Source organism: Leuresthes tenuis, unplaced genomic scaffold (genome assembly GCF_036924035.1).
Source record: "Leuresthes tenuis unplaced genomic scaffold, fLeuTen1.0.hap1 SCAF_16, whole genome shotgun sequence".
Taxonomy (NCBI): Eukaryota; Metazoa; Chordata; class Actinopteri; order Atheriniformes; family Atherinopsidae; genus Leuresthes; species Leuresthes tenuis.
In genome coordinates this window covers 632,501-657,717 of record NW_027325370.1, presented here as the reverse complement: position 1 = coordinate 657,717, position 25,217 = coordinate 632,501, and the positions used below count along the sequence as shown (strand labels likewise).

General features: G+C 49.9%; 1 protein-coding gene across 2 annotated transcripts in view; it reads right to left on the bottom strand.

The window, feature by feature from the left end:
- LOC140271629 (membrane-associated guanylate kinase, WW and PDZ domain-containing protein 3-like) overlaps positions 1-25,217 on the bottom strand; it is a 68,152-nt gene that overhangs the window by 38,958 nt on the left and 3,977 nt on the right. Inside the window, exons 1-8 of one of the 2 annotated variants that reach the window (XM_072366911.1) lie at positions 18,593-18,696; positions 9,693-9,744; positions 9,351-9,606; positions 8,009-8,125; positions 7,367-7,486; positions 2,143-2,316; positions 1,895-2,072; positions 1,539-1,609 (exon numbers count right to left, since the gene is read on the bottom strand). In XM_072366911.1, the coding sequence (XP_072223012.1) occupies positions 1,539-1,609; positions 1,895-2,072; positions 2,143-2,316; positions 7,367-7,486; positions 8,009-8,125; positions 9,351-9,606; positions 9,693-9,734 (958 nt within the window). In that variant the 5' untranslated portion in view covers positions 9,735-9,744; positions 18,593-18,696. Of the gene's footprint in view, positions 1-1,538; positions 1,610-1,894; positions 2,076-2,142; positions 2,317-7,366; positions 7,487-8,008; positions 8,126-9,350; positions 9,607-9,692; positions 9,745-18,592; positions 18,697-25,217 lie in introns of those variants that run through there. The other variant, XM_072366910.1, reaches the window with a different exon arrangement.

Below are 25,217 nucleotides of genomic sequence, written 5' to 3'. Positions count from 1 at the left end.
TCAGGTAGTTGAGATAGTTGAGATAGTTGAGATAGTTGAGATAGTTAAGATAGTTGGGATAGTTCAGGTAGTTCTGGTAGTTCGGATAGTTCGGGTAGTTGGGGTAGTTGGGATAGTTGGGATAGTTCGGGTAGTTCGGGTAGTTCGGGTAGTTGGGATAGTTGGGATAGTTTGGATAGTTCGGGTAGTTCGGGTAGTTCGGGTAGTTGGGATAGTTGGGATAGTTGGGATAGTTCGGGTAGTTCGGATAGTTGGGATAGTTGGGATAGTTCGGGTAGTTCGGATAGTTGGGATAGTTCGGGTAGTTGGGATAGTTGGGATAGTTGGGGTAGTTCGGATAGTTCGGGTAGTTCGGGTAGTTCGGATAGTTGGGATAGTTCAGATAGTTCAGATAGTTCGGATAGTTGAGATAGTTGAGATAGTTTGGATAGTTCGGGTAGTTGAGATAGTTCAGGTAGTTCGGATAGTTCGGATAGTTCGGATAGTTCAGGTAGTTCAGATAGTTGAGATAGTTGAGATAGTTCGGATAGTTGGGATAGTTGGGATAGTTGGGATAGTTCGGGTAGTTGGGATAGTTGGGATAGTTCGGATAGTTCGGATAGTTCAGGTAGTTCAGATAGTTGAGATAGTTGAGATAGTTGAGATAGTTGAGATAGTTCGGATAGTTGGGATAGTTGGGATAGTTGGGATAGTTCGGGTAGTTGGGATAGTTCGGGTAGTTCGGATAGTTCGGATAGTTGGGATAGTTCAGATAGTTCAGATAGTTCGGATAGTTGAGATAGTTGAGATAGTTTGGATAGTTCGGGTAGTTGAGATAGTTCAGGTAGTTCAGATAGTTCGGATAGTTCGGATAGTTGAGATAGTTGAGATAGTTGGGATAGTTGAGATAGTTGGGATAGTTCGGGTAGTTGGGATAGTTGGGATAGTTCGGATAGTTCGGGTAGTTCGGATAGTTCGGATAGTTGGGATAGTTCGGATAGTTCGGGTAGTTCGGATAGTTCGGGTAGTTCGGATAGTTGGGATAGTTCGGATAGTTCGGGTAGTTCGGATAGTTGGGGTAGTTGGGGTAGTTGGGGTAGTTCGTATAGTTGGGATAGTTGGGATAGTTCAGATAGTTGGGATAGTTCAGATAGTTGGGATAGTTCGGGTAGTTGGGATAGTTGGGATAGTTCGGGTAGTTCGGATAGTTGGGATAGTTCGGGTAGTTGGGATAGTTCGGGTAGTTGGGATAGTTGGGGTAGTTGGGATAGTTCGGATAGTTGGGATAGTTCGGATAGTTCGGGTAGTTCGGATAGTTGGGGTAGTTGGGGTAGTTCGTATAGTTGGGATAGTTGGGATAGTTCAGATAGTTGGGATAGTTCAGATAGTTGGGATAGTTCGGGTAGTTGGGATAGTTGGGATAGTTCGGGTAGTTCGGATAGTTGGGATAGTTCGGGTAGTTGGGGTAGTTCGGGTAGTTGCGATAGTTCAGGTAGTTCATCCTGATGTAAACAACAACAACTCAGAACAAACAGGAAGTCAGCAACAAGCAAACTTACGTTCTGTGCAGGCCGCCATCTCTTTGCTATGAGTCCGCGGGTCCAGCCAGCTGGTCGTCTTGGAGATATGACTAAGAGAAGCAGACCTTCATCATCACCACACCTTCATCATCATCAGCACATCTTCATCATCATCACACCTTCATCATCATCAGCACATCTTCATCATCATCACACCTTCATCATCATCACACCTTCATCATCATCATCACACCTTCATCATCATCACATCTTCATCATCATCACACCTTCATCATCATCACACCTTCATCATCATCACATCTGATCAAACTCCATAAAACTTCAGGCTGCGGACGCCGCTGCTGACGCCGCTGCGGGCGCCACAGAGAACTCACTCGATGTAGTACGGCTCCCCGGAGCTGCTGAACGCCAGCTCCCAGTTCTCAGGGAGGGCGCCGCCTCTTCCTCTCCCCGCCGCTCTTCCTCCTCCGTTCTCCGTTGCCTCGCGGCTCCCGACCGCCGACTCCCAGGACTGGCTGAGCGGCAGGGCGGGGGGCGGGGCTCCGGTGGTACCTGCTGACGACAGCGTGATGAGGACGCAGACACAGCTGAGCAGCTGACGGCGTGATGTGAGAGTCCGTACCCGACAGGCCGCCGTCCTCCTCGCTGTTCTCCCCCTCCTCCACCGCCTTCTCCAGGTTGCTCAGGGACTTGCTCCTCGTCCTGAAGTTCCTCAGCAGGTTGCGGTGCTCCTGGTAGGTGATTGGTGGACTCTCTGGGCCGATGTGGACGGGGCGGGGCGTCCCGTAGTAGTTCCCTGTGATTGGGCACGAGAACAGAAGGTCAAAGTTCAGCTGGCGGTGCTGATACCTTCAGTCCAACATGGCGGCCGAGCTCACAGCGCCACCCAGCAGCAGCGGCTGGAAACGCTTCAGAGCTTCACCTCTTTGCCACGTTTTTAAAAGCAGAACATGTGAGTTCAGCTTCTGTTTTAGTTTCATTAATCCCCTCAGATTAAAACAGAGGGAAGGGGCGGGGCTGGAGCATTACAGGCCAAATCCTTTCCTCTGAAACGCTGTGAGACACACGTTGATTCAACTCTGAGCCTCACTTTGTTCTCCTGTGGCTCCTCATCGTGCTGCATTCACTGCTCCCCTGACGTGGGAAGTTGGAGCTCTGCTGCTCATCAGGAACCGTTCACTTAAATGATCTGACAGAACCTTCAGGGCCCGGTAATAAAGTATTATTCTATATGATCTGACAGAACTACTAAATACTCAGAAAGAACAGAAAACCAGGAAGGAGCTCATTTAAAGGGCCGGTCGCCTGTTTCAGCTCGCTGTGATTTAAAGGGCCGGTCGCCTGTTTCAGCTCGCTGGGATTTAAAGGGCCGGTCGCCTGTTTCAGCTCGCTGTGATTTAAAGGGCCGGTCGCCTGTTTCAGCTCGCTGGGATTTAAAGGGCCGGTCGCCTGGTTCAGCTCGCTGTGATTTAAAGGGCCGGTCGCCTGTTTTAAAGGGCCGGTCGCCTGTTTCAGCTCGCTGTGATTTAAAGGGCCGGTCGCCTGGTTCAACTCGCTGTGATTTAAAGGGCCGGTCGCCTGTTTCAGCTCGCTGTGATTTAAAGGGCCGGTCGCCTGTTTCAGCTCGCTGGGATTTAAAGGGCCGGTCGCCTGTTTCAGCTCGCTGTGATTTAAAGGGCTGGTCGCCTGTTTCAGCTCGCTGTGATTTAAAGGGCCGGTCGCCTGGTTCAGCTCGCTGTGATTTAAAGGGCCGGTCGCCTGGTTCAGCTCGCTGGGATTTAAAGGGCCGGTCGCCTGGTTCAGCTCGCTGTGATTTAAAGGGCCGGTCGCCTGTTTCAGCTCGCTGTGATTTAAAGGGCCGGTCGCCTGTTTCAGCTCGCTGTGATTTAAAGGGCCGGTCGCCTGTTTTAAAGGGCCGGTCGCCTGTTTCAGCTCGCTGTGATTTAAAGGGCCGGTCGCCTGTTTTAAAGGGCCGGTCGCCTGTTTCAGCTCGCTGTGATTTAAAGGGCCGGTCGCCTGCTTTAAAGGGCCGGTCGCCTGGTTCAGCTCACTGTGATTTAAAGGGCCGGTCGCCTGTTTCAGCTCGCTGTGATTTAAAGGGTCGGTCGCCTGGTTCAGCTCGCTGTGATTTAAAGGGCCGGTCGCCTGTTTCAGCTCGCTGTGATTTAAAGGGCCGGTCGCCTGTTTCAGCTCGCTGTGATTTAAAGGGCCGGTCGCCTGTTTTAAAGGGCCGGTCGCCTGTTTTAAAGGGCCGGTCGCCTGTTTCAGCTCGCTGTGATTTAAAGGGCCGGTCGCCTGTTTTAAAGGGCTGGTCGCCTGTTTCAGCTCGCTGTGATTTAAAGGGCCGGTCGCCTGTTTCAGCTCGCTGTGATTTAAAGGGCCGGTCGCCTGTTTCAGCTCGCTGTGATTTAAAGGGCCGGTCGCCTGCTTTAAAGGGCCGGTCGCCTGGTTCAGCTCGCTGTGATTTAAAGGGCCGGTCGCCTGTTTTAAAGGGCCGGTCGCCTGGTTCAGCTTGCTGTGATTTAAAGGGCCGGTCGCCTGTTTTAAAGGGCCGGTCGCCTGTTTCAGCTCGCTGTGATTTAAAGGGCCGGTCGCCTGTTTCAGCTCGCTGTGATTTAAAGGGCCGGTCGCCTGGTTCAGCTCGCTGTGATTTAAAGGGCCGGTCGCCTGTTTCAGCTCGCTGTGATTTAAAGGGCCGGTCGCCTGTTTTAAAGGGCCGGTCGCCTGTTTCAGCTCGCTGGGATTTAAAGGGCCGGTCGCCTGTTTTAAAGGGCCGGTCGCCTGTTTCAGCTCGCTGTGATTTAAAGGGCCGGTCGCCTGTTTCAGCTCGCTGTGATTTAAAGGGCCGGTCGCCTGTTTCAGCTCGCTGTGATTTAAAGGGCTGGTCGCCTGGTTCAGCTCGCTGTGATTTAAAGGGCCGGTCGCCTGTTTCAGCTCGCTGTGATTTAAAGGGCCGGTCACCTGTTTCAGCTCGCTGTGATTTAAAGGGCCGGTCGCCTGTTTTAAAGGGCCGGTCGCCTGTTTTAAAGGGCCGGTCGCCTGTTTCAGCTCGCTGTGATTTAAAGGGCCGGTCGCCTGTTTTAAAGGGCTGGTCGCCTGTTTCAGCTCGCTGTGATTTAAAGGGCCGGTCGCCTGTTTCAGCTCGCTGTGATTTAAAGGGCCGGTCGCCTGTTTCAGCTCGCTGTGATTTAAAGGGCCGGTCGCCTGTTTCAGCTCGCTGTGATTTAAAGGGCCGGTCGCCTGTTTTAAAGGGCCGGTCGCCTGGTTCAGCTCGCTGTGATTTAAAGGGCCGGTCGCCTGTTTCAGCTCGCTGTGAATTAAAGGGCCGGTCGCCTGTTTCAGCTCGCTGTGATTTAAAGGGCCGGTCGCCTGTTTCAGCTCGCTGTGATTTAAAGGGCCGGTCGCCTGTTTTAAAGGGCCGGTCGCCTGGTTCAGCTCGCTGTGATTTAAAGGGCCGGTCGCCTGTTTTAAAGGGCCGGTCGCCTGTTTCAGCTCGCTGTGATTTAAAGGGCCGGTCGCCTGTTTCAGCTCGCTGGGATTTAAAGGGCCGGTCGCCTGTTTCAGCTCGCTGTGATTTAAAGGGCCGGTCGCCTGTTTCAGCTCGCTGGGATTTAAAGGGCCGGTCGCCTGGTTCAGCTCGCTGTGATTTAAAGGGCCGGTCGCCTGGTTCAGCTCGCTGGGATTTAAAGGGCCGGTCGCCTGGTTCAACTCGCTGTGATTTAAAGGGCCGGTCGCCTGTTTCAGCTCGCTGTGATTTAAAGGGCCGGTCGCCTGTTTTAAAGGGCCGGTCGCCTGTTTCAGCTCGCTGTGATTTAAAGGGCCGGTCGCCTGGTTCAGCTCGCTGGGATTTAAAGGGCCGGTCGCCTGTTTCAGCTCGCTGTGATTTAAAGGGCCGGTCGCCTGTTTCAGCTCGCTGGGATTTAAAGGGCCGGTCGCCTGTTTCAGCTCGCTGTGATTTAAAAGGCCGGTCGCCTGATTTAAAGGGCCGGTCGCCTGTTTCAGCTCGCTGTGATTTAAAGGGCCGGTCGCCTGTTTCAGCTCGCTGTGATTTAAAGGGCCAGTCGCCTGTTTCAGCTCGCTGGGATTTAAAGGGCCGGTCGCCTGTTTCAGCTCGCTGTGATTTAAAGGGCCGGTCGCCTGTTTTAAAGGGCCGGTCGCCTGGTTCAGCTCGCTGTGACTTAAAGGGCCGGTCGCCTGTTTCAGCTCGCTGTGATTTAAAGGGCCGGTCGCCTGTTTCAGCTCGCTGTGATTTAAAGGGCCGGTCGCCTGTTTTAAAGGGCCGGTCGCCTGTTTCAGCTCGCTGTGATTTAAAAGGCCGGTCGCCTGTTTTAAAGGGCCGGTCGCCTGTTTCAGCTCGCTGTGATTTAAAGGGCCGGTCGCCTGGTTCAGCTCGCTGTGACTTAAAGGGCCGGTCGCCTGTTTCAGCTCGCTGTGATTTAAAGGGCCGGTCGCCTGTTTTAAAGGGCCGGTCGCCTGTTTCAGCTCGCTGTGATTTAAAGGGCCGGTCGCCTGTTTCAGCTCGCTGTGATTTAAAGGGCCGGTCGCCTGGTTCAGCTCGCTGTGACTTAAAGGGCCGGTCGCCTGTTTCAGCTCGCTGTGATTTAAAGGGCCGGTCGCCTGTTTCAGCTCGCTGTGATTTAAAGGGCCGGTCGCCTGTTTCAGCTCGCTGTGATTTAAAGGGCCGGTCGCCTGTTTCAGCTCGCTGTGATTTAAAGGGCCGGTTGCCTGTTTTAAAGGGCCGGTCGCCTGTTTTAAAGGGCCGGTTGCCTGATTTAAAGGGCCGGTCGCCTGGTTCAGCTCGCTGTGATTTAAAGGGCCGGTTGCCTGGTTCAGCTCGCTGTGATTTAAAGGGCCGGTTGCCTGTTTTAAAGGGCCGGTCGCCTATTTTAAAGGGCCGGTTGCCTGATTTAAAGGGCCGGTCGCCTGGTTCAGCTCGCTGTGATTTAAAGGGCCGGTCGCCTGTTTCAGCTCGCTGTGATTTAAAGGGCCGGTCGCCTGTTTCAGCTCGCTGTGATTTAAAGGGCCGGTCGCCTGGTTCAGCTCGCTGTGATTTAAAGGGCCGGTCGCCTGGTTCAGCTAGCTGTGATTTAAAGGGCCGGTCGCCTGTTTCAGCTCGCTGTGATTTAAAGGGCCGGTCGCCTGTTTCAGCTCGCTGGGATTTAAAGGGCCGGTCGCCTGTTTTAAAGGGCCGGTCGCCTGTTTCAGCTCGCTGTGATTTAAAGGGCCGGTCGCCTGTTTCAGCTCGCTGTGATTTAAAGGGCCGGTCGCCTGTTTTAAAGGGCCGGTCGCCTGTTTCAGCTCGCTGTGATTTAAAGGGCCGGTCGCCTGTTTTAAAGGGCCGGTCGCCTGTTTCAGCTCGCTGTGATTTAAAGGGCCGGTCGCCTGTTTTAAAGGGCCGGTCGCCTGTTTCAGCTCGCTGTGATTTAAAGGGCCGGTCGCCTGTTTCAGCTCGCTGTGATTTAAAGGGCCGGTCGCCTGTTTTAAAGGGCCGGTCGCCTGTTTCAGCTCGCTGTGATTTAAAGGGCCGGTCGCCTGTTTCAGCTCGCTGTGATTTAAAGGGCCGGTCGCCTGTTTTAAAGGGCCGGTCGCCTGTTTCAGCTCGCTGTGATTTAAAGGGCCGGTCGCCTGTTTTAAAGGGCCGGTCGCCTGTTTCAGCTCGCTGTGATTTAAAGGGCCGGTCGCCTGGTTCAGCTCGCCGGGATTTAAAGGGCCGGTCGCCTGTTTTAAAGGGCCGGTTGCCTGTTTCAGCTCGCTGTGATTTAAAGGGCCGGTCGCCTGTTTTAAAGGGCCGGTTGCCTGTTTCAGCTCGCTGGGATGTCGTGTCGTAGGTGCGCTTGTTTCCGTACCTTTGAACTTGCCGCTCTCCAGCAGAGCTCCAGACTCCTCCAGAGAGAAAAACTCCTCAATGGACACAAAGTTGTAATCCACACCTGTAATCTCTCCGTCTCGTGGCTGCCGGGTCGTACCTGTGGAGGATGCCATGATGTCATCAGTGAGGGACAGAGAGGGATAAACTCCTCCCCCAACAGGTGTGTGTGTGTCCAGGTGTATGTGTCCAGGTGTGTGTGTCCAGGTGAGTGTGTGCGTGTCCAGGTGTGTGTGTGTGTGTGTGTGTGTGTCCAGGTGTGTGTGTGTGTGTGTGTGTGAGTGTGTGTCCAGGTGTGTCCAGGTGTGTGTGTCCAGGTGTGTCCAGGTGTGTGTGTCCAGGTGAGTGTGTGCGTGTCCAGGTGTGTGTGTATCCAGGTGTGTGTGTGTGTGTGTGTGTGTGTGTGTGTGTCCAGGTGTGTGTGTATCCAGGTGTGTGTGTGTGTGTGTGTGTGTGTGTGTGTGTCCAGGTGTGTGTGTGTCCAGGTGTGTGTGTGTGTGTGTGTGTGTGTGTGTGTGTCCAGGTGTGTGTGTGTCCAGGTGTGTGTGTCCAGGTGTGTGTGTGTCCAGGTGTGTGTGTCCAGGTGTGTGTGTCCAGGTGTGTGTGTCCAGGTGAGTCTTACAGGGCACGGCGCGCAGGTACAGGTTCTCCCTGATGAGCTGCTGCAGCTGGCTGTCCATGGAGCCCGGAGTGAAACATTTACTGAGGTACAACCTGAGGTCCTTACAGAGGGAGGAGCCTGGGCACAGACAGGAAGTGATGTCACTGTGAGGTCACTGTGAGGTCACTGTGAGGTCACGCAGAGTATCAAACCACTGATTTTAAATGAAATGTTGAAGTTCACACATTAAAAAAGATTAAATGATTTACTTCTTAAGTTACAACGTCCAGCAAAAATAAATAAATAAATATAAAATAATGAAATAAATAATCAAATGATCGAACAGAAAGTCACAAAATATGAAAATTAATCATTTTCTGGAACTTACAAGAGAAAGAAGCCATTCGGTACCTTTTCTTTTCAAAGTAGAAACTATCTGAAGTCAACATATTTCATTTTTATATTTCAGACCTGGAACACGTTCCATGAAAGTCGGGCCGGAGCGATTTAAAGGTTTCCAGCAGGTAACAGTAACACGATGTGGTCCAACAGCTGCGTCCATCAAAGAGTTTCAGGTCAGAGGATCTCTGGTGTTTTATTGGGTTTCATTCTTTGACTGCGGCTCAGAGTTTGTGTTCTCAGTATTTATGGAGTTCTGGGTCTGGATCTCAGTCTGTTGATGAGCCTTTTTGTTTCTCGTCTCTCTTTTACGATATTCCTCAGTTTCATATTCATCTGATTTATTCTAAGTTCAGTTCATTCTGTCTCATTTTCCCAGAATCATCAGTCTTCAGTTTTATTCTGGACTTTGGCTTCTGTTTAGTTCTTAGTGAGTTCAGTTCGGGGCTTTGTTTAGTTTCCTGTTTTATTTTGAAAGTCATCTTCCTGTTACGGGTCTTTTATTTCTCCCTGGTTGAACTGTTTAACCTCCTGAGCTTTCCGTCTTGCTCTGATTTAGTTCATTTTGAGTTAAAATAAAAACTTTGGGATTAGGATCTGAGGATTAGAGTAAAAACATGAAATATGTTGAGTTCAGACAGTCAAACGAAAACCAAACGTAGGAAACTTTATCTTTAAACTGTCCCAACATCTTTCAGCTCCACATATATGAACATTACAGGGAGGCTGAGGTCAGCTGCTGGTGGAGACGATGTGGGCGGAGCCAGGTCAGGTTAACTGACCAATCACTGAACGGGGAAGAGGAGGCGGAGTCGTGTCCGGAGCTAATTAAAGGAAATAAAGTTTGATCCTGACAGAAACGCCTGCAGCCGAGTCTTTAGCCATACTGTAAAGGTTTAAAGATGGCGTTTAGGTCAGCTGACCAATCACTGAACGGGAAAGATCAACATCTGTCACTTCTGACCTGGAGAGACCGTCTTGATTCTGATTGGATGAGGGCAGGAGTTGAGGACGCCCCTGACATCACCGAGGGTCATCCCTAACACGGGTGTCCCCCCGATCTCTAAGATGATGTCACCCACTGTGGCCCCGCCTCCAGGAGCCGCGGTGACGAAGGGGAACTCGCCGTAGTCGGCCCCGCCCCCTATGGCCAGGCCGAGCTCCCCGGAGCCGCCGCCGCCGCTGCTGCCACCTCCCAGCGGGACAAAGCTCTCCTGCACCTGCAACAGGAAGGAAGTGTGACGCACACAGGAAGCAATGGAACCTCCATTTGTAGCGAGTCCAGGTGTTAAAGGTGAGTTCGAACCTTGGAGCGCCAGTGCAGCTTCTTCACCGTCGCTTTAGACATGATGGCCGAGCTGCAGAGAGAAGGATCAGAACGTTAGAGACAGAACCAAGGAGCTGGAGACAGAACCAAGGAGCTGGAGACAGAACCAAGGAGCTGGAGACAGAACCAAGGAGATGGAGACAGAACCCAAAGAGTGGAGACAGAACCCAAAGGGCTGGAGACAGAACCAAGGAGTGGAGATAGAACCAAGGAGATGGAGACAGAACCAAGAACCAAGGAGCTGGAGACAGAACCAAGGAGCTGGAGACAGAACCAAGGAGATGGAGACAGAACCCAAAGAGTGGAGACAGAACCAAGGAGTGGAGACAGAACCAAGGAGCTGGAGACAGAACCAAGGAGCTGGAGACAGAACCAAGGAGCTGGAGACAGAACCAAGGAGTGGAGACAGAACCAAGGAGCTGGAGACAGAACCAAGGAGCTGGAGACAGAACCAAGGAGCTGGAGACAGAACCAAGGAGCTGGAGACAGAACCAAGGAGCTGGAGACAGAACCAAGGAGCTGGAGACAGAACCCAAAGAGCTGGAGACAGAACCAAAGAGCTGGAGACGGAACCAAAGAGCTGGAGACAGAACCAAGGAGCTGGAGACAGAACCCAAAGAGCTGGAGACAGAACCAAGGAGCTGGAGACGGAACCAAAGAGCTGGAGACAGAACCAAGGAGCTGGAGACAGAACCCAAAGAGCTGGAGACAGAACCCAAAGAGCTGGAGACAGAACCAAGGAGTGGAGACAGAACCAAGGAGCTGGAGACAGAACCAAAGAGCTGGAGACAGAACCAAGGAGCTGGAGACAGAACCAAGGAGCTGGAGACAGAACCAAGGAGCTGGAGACAGAACCAAGAACCAAGGAGCTGGAGACAGAACCAAAGAGCTGGAGACAGAACCCAAAGAGCTGGAGACAGAACCAAGGAGCTGGAGACAGAACCAAGGAGTGGAGACAGAACCCAAAGAGCTGGAGACAGAACCAAGAACCAAGGAGATGGAGACAGAACCAAGGAGCTGGAGACAGAACCAAGGAGTGGAGACAGAACCAAGGAGCTGGAGACAGAACCAACGAGCTGGAGTCAGAACCAAAGAGTGGAGACAGAACCAAGGAGCTGGAGACAGAACCAAGGAGCTGGAGACAGAACCAAGGAGCTGGAGACAGAACCAAGGAGTGGAGACAGAACCAAGGAGCTGGAGACAGAACCAAAGAGCTGGAGACAGAACCAAAGAGCTGGAGACAGAACCAAGGAGCTGGAGACAGAACCAAGGAGCTGGAGACAGAACCAAGGAGTGGAGACAGAACCAAGGAGCTGGAGACAGAACCAAGGAGCTGGAGACAGAACCAAGAACCAAGGAGCTGGAGACAGAACCAAGGAGCTGGAGACAGAACCAAAGAGCTGGAGACAGAACCAAGAACCAAGGAGCTAGAGACAGAACCAAGGAGCTGGAGACAGAACCAAGGAGCTGGAGACAGAACCAGAACCGGCTCTGTTTCTACAGCTTTGAGTGATTCAAACAGGCAGAGACAGCAGAACCCTGCCGGTTCATTCTGTCAAAAGCTTTTATTCCCAGAGACGCTCTGAGTTTATCTGGATCAGCGGTTTGGTTCTGATGGGAAGCAGCAGGACTGCAGCTCAGAGTGGATGGAAGCAGAGTTCTGCTCACAGGGAACAGGTGAAGATGTACATACAGAATGTCTCATCCCTGACATGATCCACAGCTTGGACACCACCTTCCTCCACCCTCCTCCACCCTCCTCCACCTCAGCTCTCAGTGTGGAGGAGGAATGAAACAGGAAGTGTAAAAACACCTCCTGCAGCTGCTCTCTTTGTTCTGATGCTTCAGAAAACTTTCAGTTTCACCCCGACAGGACGAAGAAGGAAATAAACCTCATCTCCAGGAAGCTTTCTCTTCCTCGCCCATTAGCTAGAGAGCTTTGCTGCCTCCTTCTTCCCTTCCTTGAAGGAATCCTCCTCTTTACCTCCTCAGTCTCTCCCAGAAACTGATGAGATTTCATATCACCCAATTTTAATTTTGTCTCCCGGCAACAGAAACCGTGTCATCAGCAGAGAAGAGCTTCCTGTTCGAGATCAGCTCAAAACCTCAGAGTCAGAACAGCAGATGGTGGCAGACAGCAGGGAGCCGTGCACACACACATGCACACACACGTGCACACACACATGCACACACACACAGCTGCTCATCGCCGTACAATAAATATGGATGAACATATGTGACGGTGGAAGTCAGAGAGGAAACAAACAAACAAATAATGTTCATGTGCATCTGAGTCCAAAAGCTGCAAATTTACACACAAACAAGGAAGCAGCGAAGGAAGGAAGGATGCCAGGAAGGAGAGGAGGAAACAAGGAGCCACAAAGGCTTCATGGAGAGGAAATATGGAGGAAAACTCATGTGTAAGCAGCAAAAAGAAAGGAGGTCTCCAGGAAAGGATCCATGAAGATAGGAGGAAGGGAAGAAGTAGGTCATGAGAGGGCAAAGAAGAGGCAAAGGAGGCAAAGAATGAACTGAGGAAGTGAAGGAGGCAGCGAGGTAATTTAATCTCTACAGCTTCACGTAGAACATTGACAACAGTGAAAGTTATCAACCAGAGTCTGTTCAGTTAAAGTTTCAGGTTTGATCTAAAAGAAGAAGAGTTGACTCAGACCTGAAGTTATCTGCAGTTTGTTCATCATATATGATCCATAAAAACTGAAAGCAGCTTCTCCATGTTTGGTTCTAACTCTGAACCAGTTAAAGCTTCAGAAACCAACAGCAGGGTTTATACCCAACAGCAGGGTTTAAAACCGACAGCAGGGTTTATAACCAACAGCAGGGTTTATACCCAACAGCAGGGTTTATACCCAACAGCAGGGTTTATAGACCAACAGCAGGGTTTATAGACCAACAGCAGGGTTTAAAGACCAACAGCAGGGTTTATACCCAACAGCAGGGTTTATACCTAACAGCAGGGTTTAAAGACCAACAGCAGGGTTTATAACCAACAGCAGGGTTTATACCCAACAGCAGGGTTTATACCCAACAGCAGGGTTTATAACAAACAGCAGGGTTTAAAACCAACAGCAGGGTTTATAACCAACAGCAGGGTTTATACCCAACAGCAGGGTTTATACCCAACAGCAGGGTTTATAACCAACAGCAGGGTTTATAACCAACAGCAGGGTTTATAACGAACAGCAGGGTTTATACCCAACAGCAGGGTTTATACCCAACAGCAGGGTTTAAAACCAACAGCAGGGTTTATACCCAACAGCAGGGTTTATAACCAACAGCAGGGTTTAAAACCAACAGCAGGGTTTAAAGACCAACAGCAGGGTTTAAAACCAACAGCAGGGTTTATAGACCAATAGAAGGGTTTATACCCAACAGCAGGGTTTATAACCAACAGCAGGGTTTATACCCAACAGCAGGGTTTAAAGACCAACAGCAGGGTTTAAAGACCAACAGCAGGGTTTAAAGACCAACAGCAGGGTTTATACCCAACAGCAGGGTTTATAACCAACAGTAGGGTTTATACCCAACAGCAGGGTTTATAACCAACAGCAGGGTTTATAACCAACAGCAGGGTTTATACCCAACAGCAGGGTTTATACCCAACAGCAGGGTTTAAAGACCAACAGCAGGGTTTAAAGACCAACAGCAGGGTTTATAACCAACAGCAGGGTTTATACCCAACAGCAGGGTTTAAAAACCAACAGCAGGGTTTATACCCAACAGCAGGGTTTATAACCAACAGCAGGGTTTATAGACCAACAGCAGGGTTTATAACCAACAGCAGGGTTTAAAGACCAACAGCAGGGTTTATAACCAACAGCAGGGTTTAAAGACCAACAGCAGGGTTTATACCCAACAGCAGGGTTTATAACAAACAGCAGGGTTTATACCCAACAGCAGGGTTTATAGACCAACAGCAGGGTTTAAAACCAACAGCAGGGTTTAAAGACCAACAGCAGGGTTTAAAACCAACAGCAGGGTTTAAAGACCAACAGCAGGGTTTAAAACCAACAGCAGGGTTTATACCCAACAGCAGGGTTTATACCCAACAGCAGGGTTTAAAACCAACAGTAGGGTTTATACCCAACAGCAGGGTTTATAACCAACAGCAGGGTTTAAAACCAACAGTAGGGTTTATACCCAACAGCAGGGTTTATACCCAACAGCAGGGTTTATAACAAACAGCAGGGTTTATAACCAACAGCAGGGTTTATAACCAACAGCAGGGTTTAAAGACCAACAGCAGGGTTTAAAGACCAACAGCAGGGTTTAAAACCAACAGCAGGGTTTAAAACCAACAGCAGGGTTTATACCCAAAAGCAGGGTTTATAACCAACAGCAGGGTTTAAAGACCAACAGCAGGGTTTATACCCAACAGCAGGGTTTATACCCAACAGCAGGGTTTAAAGACCAACAGCAGGGTTTAAAGACCAACAGCAGGGTTTAAAACCAACAGCAGGGTTTAAAACCAACAGCAGGGTTTATACCCAACAGCAGGGTTTATAACCAACAGCAGGGTTTAAAGACCAACAGCAGGGTTTAAAACCAACAGCAGGGTTTATAACCAACAGCAGGGTTTAAAGACCAACAGCAGGGTTTATACCCAACAGCAGGGTTTATACCCAACAGCAGGGTTTATACCCAACAGCAGGGTTTAAAGACCAACAGCAGGGTTTATACGCAACAGCAGGGTTTATACCCAACAGCAGGGTTTAAAGACCAACAGCAGGGTTTAAAACCAACAGCAGGGTTTATAGACCAACAGCAGGGTTTAAAGACCAACAGCAGGGTTTATACCCAACAGCAGGGTTTATAACCAACAGCAGGGTTTATAACCAACAGCAGGGTTTAAAACCAACAGCAGGGTTTATAACCAACAGCAGGGTTTATACCCAACAGCAGGGTTTATAACCAACAGCAGGGTTTATACCCAACAGCAGGGTTTATAACAAACAGCAGGGTTTAAAGACCAACAGCAGGGTTTATAACCAACAGCAGGGTTTATAACCAACAGCAGGGTTTAAAACCAACAGCAGGGTTTATACCCAACAGCAGGGTTTATAACAAACAGCAGGGTTTATAACCAACAGCAGGGTTTATAGACCAACAGCAGGGTTTAAAACCAACAGCAGGGTTTATACCCAACAGCAGGGTTTATAACAAACAGCAGGGTTTAAAGACCAACAGCAGGGTTTAAAACCAACAGCAGGGTTTATACCCAACAGCAGGGTTTATAACAAACAGCAGGGTTTAAAGACCAACAGCAGGGTTTAAAACCAACAGCAGGGTTTATAGACCAACAGCAGGGTTTATACCCAACAGCAGGGTTTATACCCAACAGCAGGGTTTAACGACCAACAGCAGGGTTTATACCCAACAGCAGGGTTTAAAGACCGACAGCAGGGTTTATACCCAACAGCAGGGTTTAAAGACCAACAGCAGGGTTTAAAACCAACAGCAGGGTTTATACCCAACAGCAGGGTTTAAAGACCGACAGCAGGGTTTAAAACCAACAGCAGGGTTTATACCCAACAGCAGGGTTTATACCCAACAGCAGGGTTTATAACAAACAGCAGGGTTTAAAACCAACAGCAGGGTTTATACCCAACAGCAGGGTTTAAAGACCGACAGCAGGGTTTATACCCAACAGCAGGGTTTAAAGACCGACAGCAGGGTTTAAAACCAACAGCAGGGTTTATACCCAACAGCAGGGTTTAAAGACCGACAGCAGGGTTTATACCCAACAGCAGGGTTTATAGACCAACAGCAGGGTTTAAAGACCGACAGCAGGGTTTATACCCAACAGCAGGGTTTATAGACCAACAGCAGGGTTTAACGACCAACAGCAGGGTTTATACCCAACAGCAGGGTTTAAAGACCGACAGCAGGGTTTAAAACCAACAGCAGGGTTTATACCCAACAGCAGGGTTTAAAGACCGACAGCAGGGTTTATAGACCAACAGCAGGGTTTATACCCAACAGCAGGGTTTAAAGACCAACAGCAGGGTTTATACCCAACAGCAGGGTTTAAAGACCAACAGCAGGGTTTATACCCAACAGCAGGGTTTAAAGACCGACAGCAGGGTTTAAAACCAACAGCAGGGTTTATACCCAACAGCAGGGTTTAAAGACCGACAGCAGGGTTTAAAACCAACAGCGGGGTTTAAAACCAACAGTAGGGTTTAAAGACCAACAGCAGGGTTTATAACAAACAGCAGGGTTTAAAACCAACAGCAGGGTTTATACCCAACAGCAGGGTTTAAAGACCGACAGCAGGGTTTATACCCAACAGCAGGGTTTAAAGACCGACAGCAGGGTTTAAAACCAACAGCAGGGTTTATACCCAACAGCAGGGTTTAAAGACCGACAGCAGGGTTTATACCCAACAGCAGGGTTTAAAGACCGACAGCAGGGTTTAAAACCAACAGCAGGGTTTATACCCAACAGCAGGGTTTAAAGACCGACAGCAGGGTTTAACGACCAACAGCAGGGTTTATACCCAACAGCAGGGTTTAAAGACCGACAGCAGGGTTTATACCCAACAGCAGGGTTTAAAGACCGACAGCAGGGTTTAAAACCAACAGCAGGGTTTATACCCAACAGCAGGGTTTAAAGACCGACAGCAGGGTTTATACCCAACAGCAGGGTTTAAAGACCGACAGCAGGGTTTAAAACCAACAGCAGGGTTTATACCCAACAGCAGGGTTTATAGACCAACAGCAGGGTTTAACAACCAACAGCAGGGTTTATACCCAACAGCAGGGTTTAAAGACCGACAGCAGGGTTTAAAACCAACAGCAGGGTTTATACCCAACAGCAGGGTTTAAAGACCGACAGCAGGGTTTATAGACCAACAGCAGGGTTTATACCCAACAGCAGGGTTTAAAGACCAACAGCAGGGTTTATACCCAACAGCAGGGTTTAAAGACCAACAGCAGGGTTTATACCCAACAGCAGGGTTTAAAGACCGACAGCAGGGTTTAAAACCAACAGCAGGGTTTAAAGACCGACAGCAGGGTTTATAACCAACAGCGGGGTTTAAAACCAACAGTAGGGTTTAAAGACCAACAGCAGGGTTTATAACAAACAGCAGGGTTTAAAACCAACAGCAGGGTTTATACCCAACAGCAGGGTTTAAAACCAACAGCAGGGTTTAAAACCAACAGCAGGGTTTAAAACCAACAGCAGGGTTTATACCCAACAGCAGGGTTTATAACCAACAGCAGGGTTTAAAACCAACAGCAGGGTTTAAAACCAACAGCAGGGTTTATAACAAACAGCAGGGTTTAAAACCAACAGCAGGGTTTATACCCAACAGCAGGGTTTATACCCAACAGCAGGGTTTATACCCAACAGCAGGGTTTATAACCAACAGCAGGGTTTAAAACCAACAGCAGGGTTTATAACCAACAGCAGGGTTTATAACCAACAGCAGGGTTTATACCCAACAGCAGGGTTTAAAGACCAACAGCAGGGTTTATAACCAACAGCAGGGTTTAAAACCAACAGCAGGGTTTATAACCAACAGCAGGGTTTAAACCCAACAGCAGGGTTTAAGACCAACAGCAGGGTTTATAACCAACAGCAGGGTTTAAAACCAACAGCAGGGTTTATACCCAACAGCAGGGTTTATAACCAACAGTAGGGTTTAAAACCAACAGCAGGGTTTAAAACCAACAGCAGGGTTTATACCCAACAGCAGGGTTTATAACCAACAGCAGGGTTTATAACCAACAGCAGGGTTTATAACCAACAGCAGGGTTTAAAACCAACAGCAGGGTTTATACCCAACAGCAGGGTTTATAACCAACAGCAGGGTTTAAAACCAACAGCAGGGTTTATAACCAACAGCAGGGTTTAAACCCAACAGCAGGGTTTAAGACCAACAGCAGGGTTTATAACCAACAGCAGGGTTTAAAACCAACAGCAGGGTTTATACCCAACAGCAGGGTTTATAACCAACAGCAGGGTTTATACCCAACAGCAGGGTTTATACCCAACAGCAGGGTTTATAACCAACAGCAGGGTTTAAAACCAACAGCAGGGTTTATAACCAACAGCAGGGTTTATAACCAACAGCAGGGTTTAAAACCAACAGCAGGGTTTATAACCAACAGCAGGGTTTATACCCAACAGCAGGGTTTAAAGACCAACAGCAGGGTTTATAACCAACAGCAGGGTTTAAAACCAACAGCAGGGTTTATAACCAACAGCAGGGTTTAAGACCAACAGCAGGGTTTATAACCAACAGCAGGGTTTATAACCAACAGCAGGGTTTATACCCAACAGCAGGGTTTAAAACCAACAGCAGGGTTTATACCCAACAGCAGGGTTTATACCCAACAGCAGGGTTTAAAACCAACAGCAGGGTTTATAGACCAACAGCAGGGTTTAAAGACCAACAGCAGGGTTTAAAACCAACAGCAGGGTTTATACCCAACAGCAGGATTTATACCCAACAGCAGGGTTTAAAACCAACAGCAGGGTTTAAAACCAACAGGAATCAGCATAGAGACCTCAGATGGAGGGTATGATCCATGAGGTGATGTGATGAAAGGTAGTGAGGGTTCAAAGAAGGAAACAAGGAGGTAAAGAAGGCAGCGAGGAGGTGAAGAGTGGGCTTCACTTTGGTGCTTCAGGTTAATTTCTCCGGGTGTGTTTCAGTGGTTCGGAGCTGAGGATGCCTCCCTGTCCTCTGATGTGAGCGTCAGGTCGTGCGGTGATAATCGGCGCAGTGTGACATCATCATCATTAACACATGATTAACGCTCGCTCGCTCACCCGTCTCCCTCTCTGCCACTTCCTGTCTGACGCCTCGTCCCCCCCCCATCAAAGTGAAGCCTCAGCTGTGTGTGTGTTACCTCTACAGATGAACGCCGTGGGTCGGTGTGTGTTCAGCTGCCATGTTCCTCTCTCTCCGTCCTGTGGTCTCTCAACCACTTCCTGCTCTACTTTCTACCCTGATAAGGCCGGTCAGAGTTCAGCGCGTGTGTGTTCAGGGAGTGTGTTTGCAGGAATGTGTTTTTAAGTAAACAGGTGAGGGGAAACTCCGCCCCCTCTGAGTGGCTCACGCACCTGACGCTTACAGTTACATAATAGAATTGTTCACGTGCACGCTCCTGACAAAGTGTCCTCCTGTTAGGAATGAAAGACAGAAGGAAACAAGGTGTCAAAGAGTCTCCTCTGAAGGAAGCCTCCTCATACAGAGAGGAAGCTTTAACTCCGCAGGGAGAGTAAGGAGGTAGGGAAGGTAACAAGGAAGGGAGGCAGCAAGGAAGTAGGGAAGGTAACAAGGAAGGGAGGCAGCAAGGAAGTAGGGGAGGTAACAAGCAAGGGAGGCAGCAAGGAAGTAGGGAAGGTAACAAGGAAGGGAGGAAGGCAGTAAGGAAGTAGGGAAGGTAACAAGGAAGGGAGGCAGCAAGGAAGTAGGGAAGGTAACAAGGAAGGGAGGCAGCAAGGAAGTAGGGGAGGTAACAAGGAAGGGAGGAAGTCAGCAAAGAAGTAGGGGAGGTAACAAGGAAGGGAGGAAGTCAGCAAAGAAGTAGGGGAGGTAACAAGGAGGGAGGCAGCAAGGAAGTAGGGAAGGTAACAAGGAAGGGAGGCAGCAAGGAAGTAGGGAAGGTAACAAGGAAGGGAGGAAGGCAGCAAGGAAGTAGGGGAGGTAACAAGGAAGGGAGGCAGCAAGGAAGTAGGGAAGGTAACAAGGAAGGGAGGCAGCAAGGAAGTAGGGGAGGTAACAAGGAAGGGAGGAAGGCAGCAAAGAAGTAGGGGAGGTAACAAGGAAGGGAAGAAGGCAGCAAAGAAGTAGGGAAGGTAACAAGGAAGGGAGGCAGCAAGGAAGTAGGGGAGGTAACAAGGAAGGGAGGAAGGCAGCAAAGAAGTAGGGGAGGTAACAAGGAAGGGAGGAAGGCAGCAAAGAAGTAGGAGAGGTGACAAGGAAGGGAGGAAGGCAGCAAAGAAGTAGGGAAGGTAACAAGGAAGGGAGGAAGCAAGGAAGTAGGGAAGGTAACAAGGAAGGGAGGCAGCAAGGAAGTAGGGAAGGTAACAAGGAAGGGAGGCAGCAAGGAAGTAGGGGAGGTAACAAGGAGGGAGGCAGCAAGGAAGTAGGGAAGGTAACAAGGAAGGGAGGCAGCAAGGAAGTAGGGGAGGTAACAAGGAAGGGAGGAAGGCAGCAAAGAAGTAGGGGAGGTAACAAGGAAGGGAGGCAGCAAGGAAGTAGGGAAGGTAACAAGGAAGGGAGGCAGCAAGGAAGTAGGGGAGGTAACAAGGAAGGGAGGCAGCAAGGAAGTAGGGAAGGTAACAAGGAAGGGAGGCAGTAAGGAAGTAGGGAAGGTAACAAGGAAGGGAGGCAGCAAGGAAGTAGGGGAGGTAACAAGGAAGGGAGGAAGTCAGCAAAGAAGTAGGGGAGGTAACAAGGAAGGGAGGAAGTCAGCAAAGAAGTAGGGGAGGTAACAAGGAGGGAGGCAGCAAGGAAGTAGGGAAGGTAACAAGGAAGGGAGGCAGCAAGGAAGTAGGGAAGGTAACAAGGAAGGGAGGAAGGCAGCAAGGAAGTAGGGGAGGTAACAAGGAAGGGAGGCAGCAAGGAAGTAGGGAAGGTAACAAGGAAGGGAGGCAGCAAGGAAGTAGGGAAGGTAACAAGGAAGGGAGGCAGCAAGGAAGTAGGGAAGGTAACAAGGAAGGGAGGAAGGCAGCAAGGAAGTAGGGGAGGTAACAAGGAAGGGAGGCAGCAAGGAAGTAGGGGAGGTAACAAGGAAGGGAGGAAGTCAGCAAAGAAGTAGGGGAGGTAACAAGGAAGGGAGGAAGTCAGCAAAGAAGTAGGGGAGGTAACAAGGAGGGAGGCAGCAAGGAAGTAGGGAAGGTAACAAGGAAGGGAGGCAGCAAGGAAGTAGGGAAGGTAACAAGGAAGGGAGGAAGGCAGCAAGGAAGTAGGGGAGGTAACAAGGAAGGGAGGCAGCAAGGAAGTAGGGAAGGTAACAAGGAAGGGAGGCAGCAAGGAAGTAGGGGAGGTAACAAGGAAGGGAGGAAGGCAGCAAAGAAGTAGGGGAGGTAACAAGGAAGGGAGGAAGGCAGCAAAGAAGTAGGGAAGGTAACAAGGAAGGGAGGAAGGCAGCAAGGAAGTAGGGAAGGTAACAAGGAAGGGAGGAAGGCAGTAAGGAAGTAGGGAAGGTAACAAGGAAGGGAGGAAGGCAGCAAGGAAGTAGGGGAGGTAACAAGGAAGGGAGGCAGCAAGGAAGTAGGGAAGGTAACAAGGAAGGGAGGAAGGCAGCAAGGAAGTAGGGAAGGTAACAAGGAAGGGAGGAAGGCAGTAAGGAAGTAGGGAAGGTAACAAGGAAGGGAGGAAGGCAGTAAGGAAGTAGGGAGAAGGAGTTTTACACTTCAGACGCCCTGATATCTGCTCCCAGGAACAGGAAGAAGGAGTTTTACTTTAAAACAGGAAGTATTTGTGCTTTTACAGCCCAGAACCACAGAGTTCTGCTCACAAAGTGTTTCTGTGAAGCAGAACATCTCTGAGGCTTCACACATAAAGTCATGTCAGGGAGTCTCAGAGGTTTAGTTGGTTCTGACGGAGGTTCTGTGGATGCTGGAGGCCCATTTGAAGGAAGAAACCACTAAAGGTCTGTGTGCTGCTTCAGTGATTCCCTGTGAGTGGACCAGCGGGTCACATGTGGGTCACACCCTGTGGCCTCATTCGCTTTGTTTTTCTCTTTGTGGCGGCGTGACGTCGGCTGGAGGCTGCTGACAGTTCAGCGTCTCACGAGGCTCCAAACCGGTTCCGACATGAAGACGTTTTACACTGAACGTCTGAGAACACGAAGCTCAGAACCTCAAAGTAAAACCCAGACAGCTCTGAGGATCATCATCAGATTAGAGCAGAAATCTGTGAACTCAGCAGGCCTGAAACCGCTTCATTTAACTCCAACAACATGTTCTGCTCAGCCGTCGCTCTGCTGCACGCAACGTGCACACAACGTGCACAACGTGCACACACATGCACGCAACGTGCACAAAACGTGCACACAACGTGCACACACATGCACACAACGTGCACACAACGTGCACACACGTGCACACACATGCACACAACGTTTGGAGCAGAATCTGCTGAATTTCTAAAGGAGGAGGCGGAGCTTATTCACACATCCCAGGAAAATGAATGAAACTAAATCACATCCACGACTGTTTCTGCAGAAGAAGAGTTCTGTTCACAGGGATGAAGAAGAAGAGGAAGCAGTGGGCGTGTTTTTTAAGGTGGTCATAGAACTCAGTCGGGCTGTTTTAAGGCGGTATTTCTCTCATCAAACTCAACTCATCAGAAGTCTTTAATCTTTCATGTAAATTGTTGTTCAGTGACTCATTCTGTGTTTTAAACCAACACGTGCGCTGTTGTCACCTCCAAACAGGAAGCTGTGGCTGGCAGTAACCATGGCGATGAGGCAGAAACGTAAAAGCTCCGCCTCCAACCCCCCGATCACACCTCAGACTCACACTCGCTCCCCTGGGAGTTGTAGTCTTTGACATCAAAGATCTGAAGTCCTTGAAGGAAACGGCTGAAGTTAACGAGCGCTGAGCGAGATTCTCCTTCAAAGCGAGCGTTTAGTCAGCAGACGGCGCCGCTCGGGGCCACGTTGGATTTTCTCTGATGGCTGACAACACGAATCCTCCTCGGATCAGACGTCTGCCTTTGTGTTTCAGCTCTTTATCCTCCTCAGAAATGATCTGTGATGTAATCTGCATGTGTGTAACCATGGTAACCGCCTGCATCAGTCAGGGCTTTTCTGCCTGTCAGAACCCGGGACCAGGACCATGTCTGGACCTCAGTGACCCGCATCACGGGACCAGGAGAAACCCTCATTATGTCGGGTCAGTTTGTCACCGCCGCCGGCGCGCAGGTCACATGACCCAGGCAGGTCACATGACCCAGGCAGGTCACATGACCCAGGCAGGTCACATGACCCAGGCAGGTCACATGACCCAGGCAGGTCACATACTGAGGCAGGTCACATGACCCAGGCAGGTCACATGACCCAGGCAGGTCACATGACCCAGGCAGGTCACATGACCGAGACCGAGGCAGGTCACATGACCGAGACCGAGGCAGGTCACATGACCGAGGCAGGTCACATGACCGTGACTGAGGCAGGTCACATGACCGAGGCAGGTCACATGACCGTGACCGAGGCAGGTCACATGACCGAGACCGAGGCAGGTCACATGACCGAGGCAGGTCACATGACCGAGGCAGGTCACATACTGAGGCAGGTCACATGACCGAGGCAGGTCACATGACCGAGACCGAGGCAGGTCACATGACCGAGACCGAGGCAGGTCACATGACCGAGGCAGGTCACATGACCGTGACTGAGGCAGGTCACATGACCGAGGCAGGTCACATGACCGTGACCGAGGCAGGTCACATGACCGAGACCGAGGCAGGTCACATGACCGAGGCAGGTCACATGACCGAGGCAGGTCACATACTGAGGCAGGTCACATGACCGAGGCAGGTCACATGACCCAGGCAGGTCACATGACCGTGACTGAGGCAGGTCACATGACCGAGGCAGGTCACATGACCGAGGCAGGTCACATGACCGAGGCAGGTCACATACTGAGGCAGGTCACATGACCGAGGCAGGTCACATGACCGAGGCAGGTCACATACTGAGGCAGGTCACATGACCGAGGCAGGTCACATGACCCAGGCAGGTCACATGACCCAGGCAGGTCACATGACCCAGGCAGGTCACATGACCCAGGCAGGTCACATGACCCAGGCAGGTCACATGACCCAGGCAGGTCACATGACCCAGGCAGGTCACATACTGAGGCAGGTCACATGACCCAGGCAGGTCACATGACCCAGGCAGGTCACATGACCCAGGCAGGTCACATGACCCAGGCAGGTCACATGAGGACATCTTCAAACGCAGGAAACTTTCCTGTCACTTTATAAAACGGGGGATTCGGACTCATGAGCAGCATCCAGTTCGTTATGAAACATGACGAATCGCATCAATGCATTCAACAGATGATTTGATCTAAAGTGACTTAAAAGTTAAAATGAGTTAACAATCGAGTATATTTTAACAATAAATAACGGTTACAACATCAAGAGGCAGATAGACGATCTAAAGCATTAGCGTTAGCATTAGCATTAGTGATGCTACACGGGCAGCGACAGAACCAGACGCACCGCCACCTTCTGGACCATCTGTAGCGGTTTTATCACACAGGCCAGGAGGCCCGTTACCACGGCGCTGCAGCGCTCAATAGCTTAGTTTCAGGATATCTGCCGACTGAAATCTTCACTTCCACTTATTTGTAGCTCAGACGGCATCAGCACTTACTGAAGATGCTAGCAAACAACACTTTCTCATCAACAGTGATGGACCAAGCCGGAGACGTGCACAGCGGAACTCGTAGTAATGCATGTGAACCAAGGACTGGATGGAGTAGTGGTGATTTCCATCTTTCATGTGGGTGACAACAGTTCAAATGCATGAAAGGTACTACCTCCAGTAGGGGTCCTCAGGCAAGACCCCCTTACCCAGAGGGAAAGTTTAGCAGTTAGCTGTAAGTTAGCCGTTAGCTGTAAGTTAGCAGTCAGCTGGAAGTTATCCGTTAGCTGGAAGTTAGCAGTTAGCTGTAAGTTAGCAGTTAGCTGTAAGCTAGCAGTTAGCTGTAAGTTGGCAGTTAGCTGTAAGTTGGCAGTTAGCTGTAAGTTGGCAGTTAGCTGTGAGTTAGCAGTTAGCTGGAAGTTGGCAGTTAGCTGTAAGTTGGCAGTTAGCTGTGAGTTAGCAGTTAGCTGGAAGTTAGCAGCAGATGCTAGCAAACAATGCTTTCTCATCCACAGTAATGGACCAAGCCGGAGATGTGCACAGCGTAACTCGTAGTAATGCATGTGAACCGTTAATTACTGCGTTTAAACGTTTTGGAAATATTAACCTCATTAAACAGTTGTACCTGGAGACCTCCATCTTTATCAGAAACATGCCGATAATGTAACGTTAACAGAAGAGCGGTCCACAGCGTTTATCAGTGTGTATCAGTGGAAGTTTCACATTCTAAATCTGACATGAAAACACGGCTGCAGATCTTCATCCTCTGGACCAACCAGACAGATTCTGGCTGTAAGTTTCTGCATCACCAGGAAATCTCCCGCTGAACCTCAGGCTCAGCACTGCTTAATAAAGCTGTGATTACACGGGGAAAATCAGAGCCATCAGCAGCTTTTTTCTTTCTTTTTCTGAGACAGCAGAAAGTTTCCTAAAAACAAAGTTCTCTCAAGCTTTCATTCCTCTGAACAAAGTTTCTGATGTAAAACATTTGATGATCAATAACTTCCTCAGACTGACCCTCGTCCATCAGGCTGTGAAACCTCCCAGAAAGTCCAACGCCAGCTTCAGCTTCAGTCCACGTTACAACACCTGCAGACCTGATCAATCAAACATTCAGTCGATCGATCGATTTCTAATCAAACACACC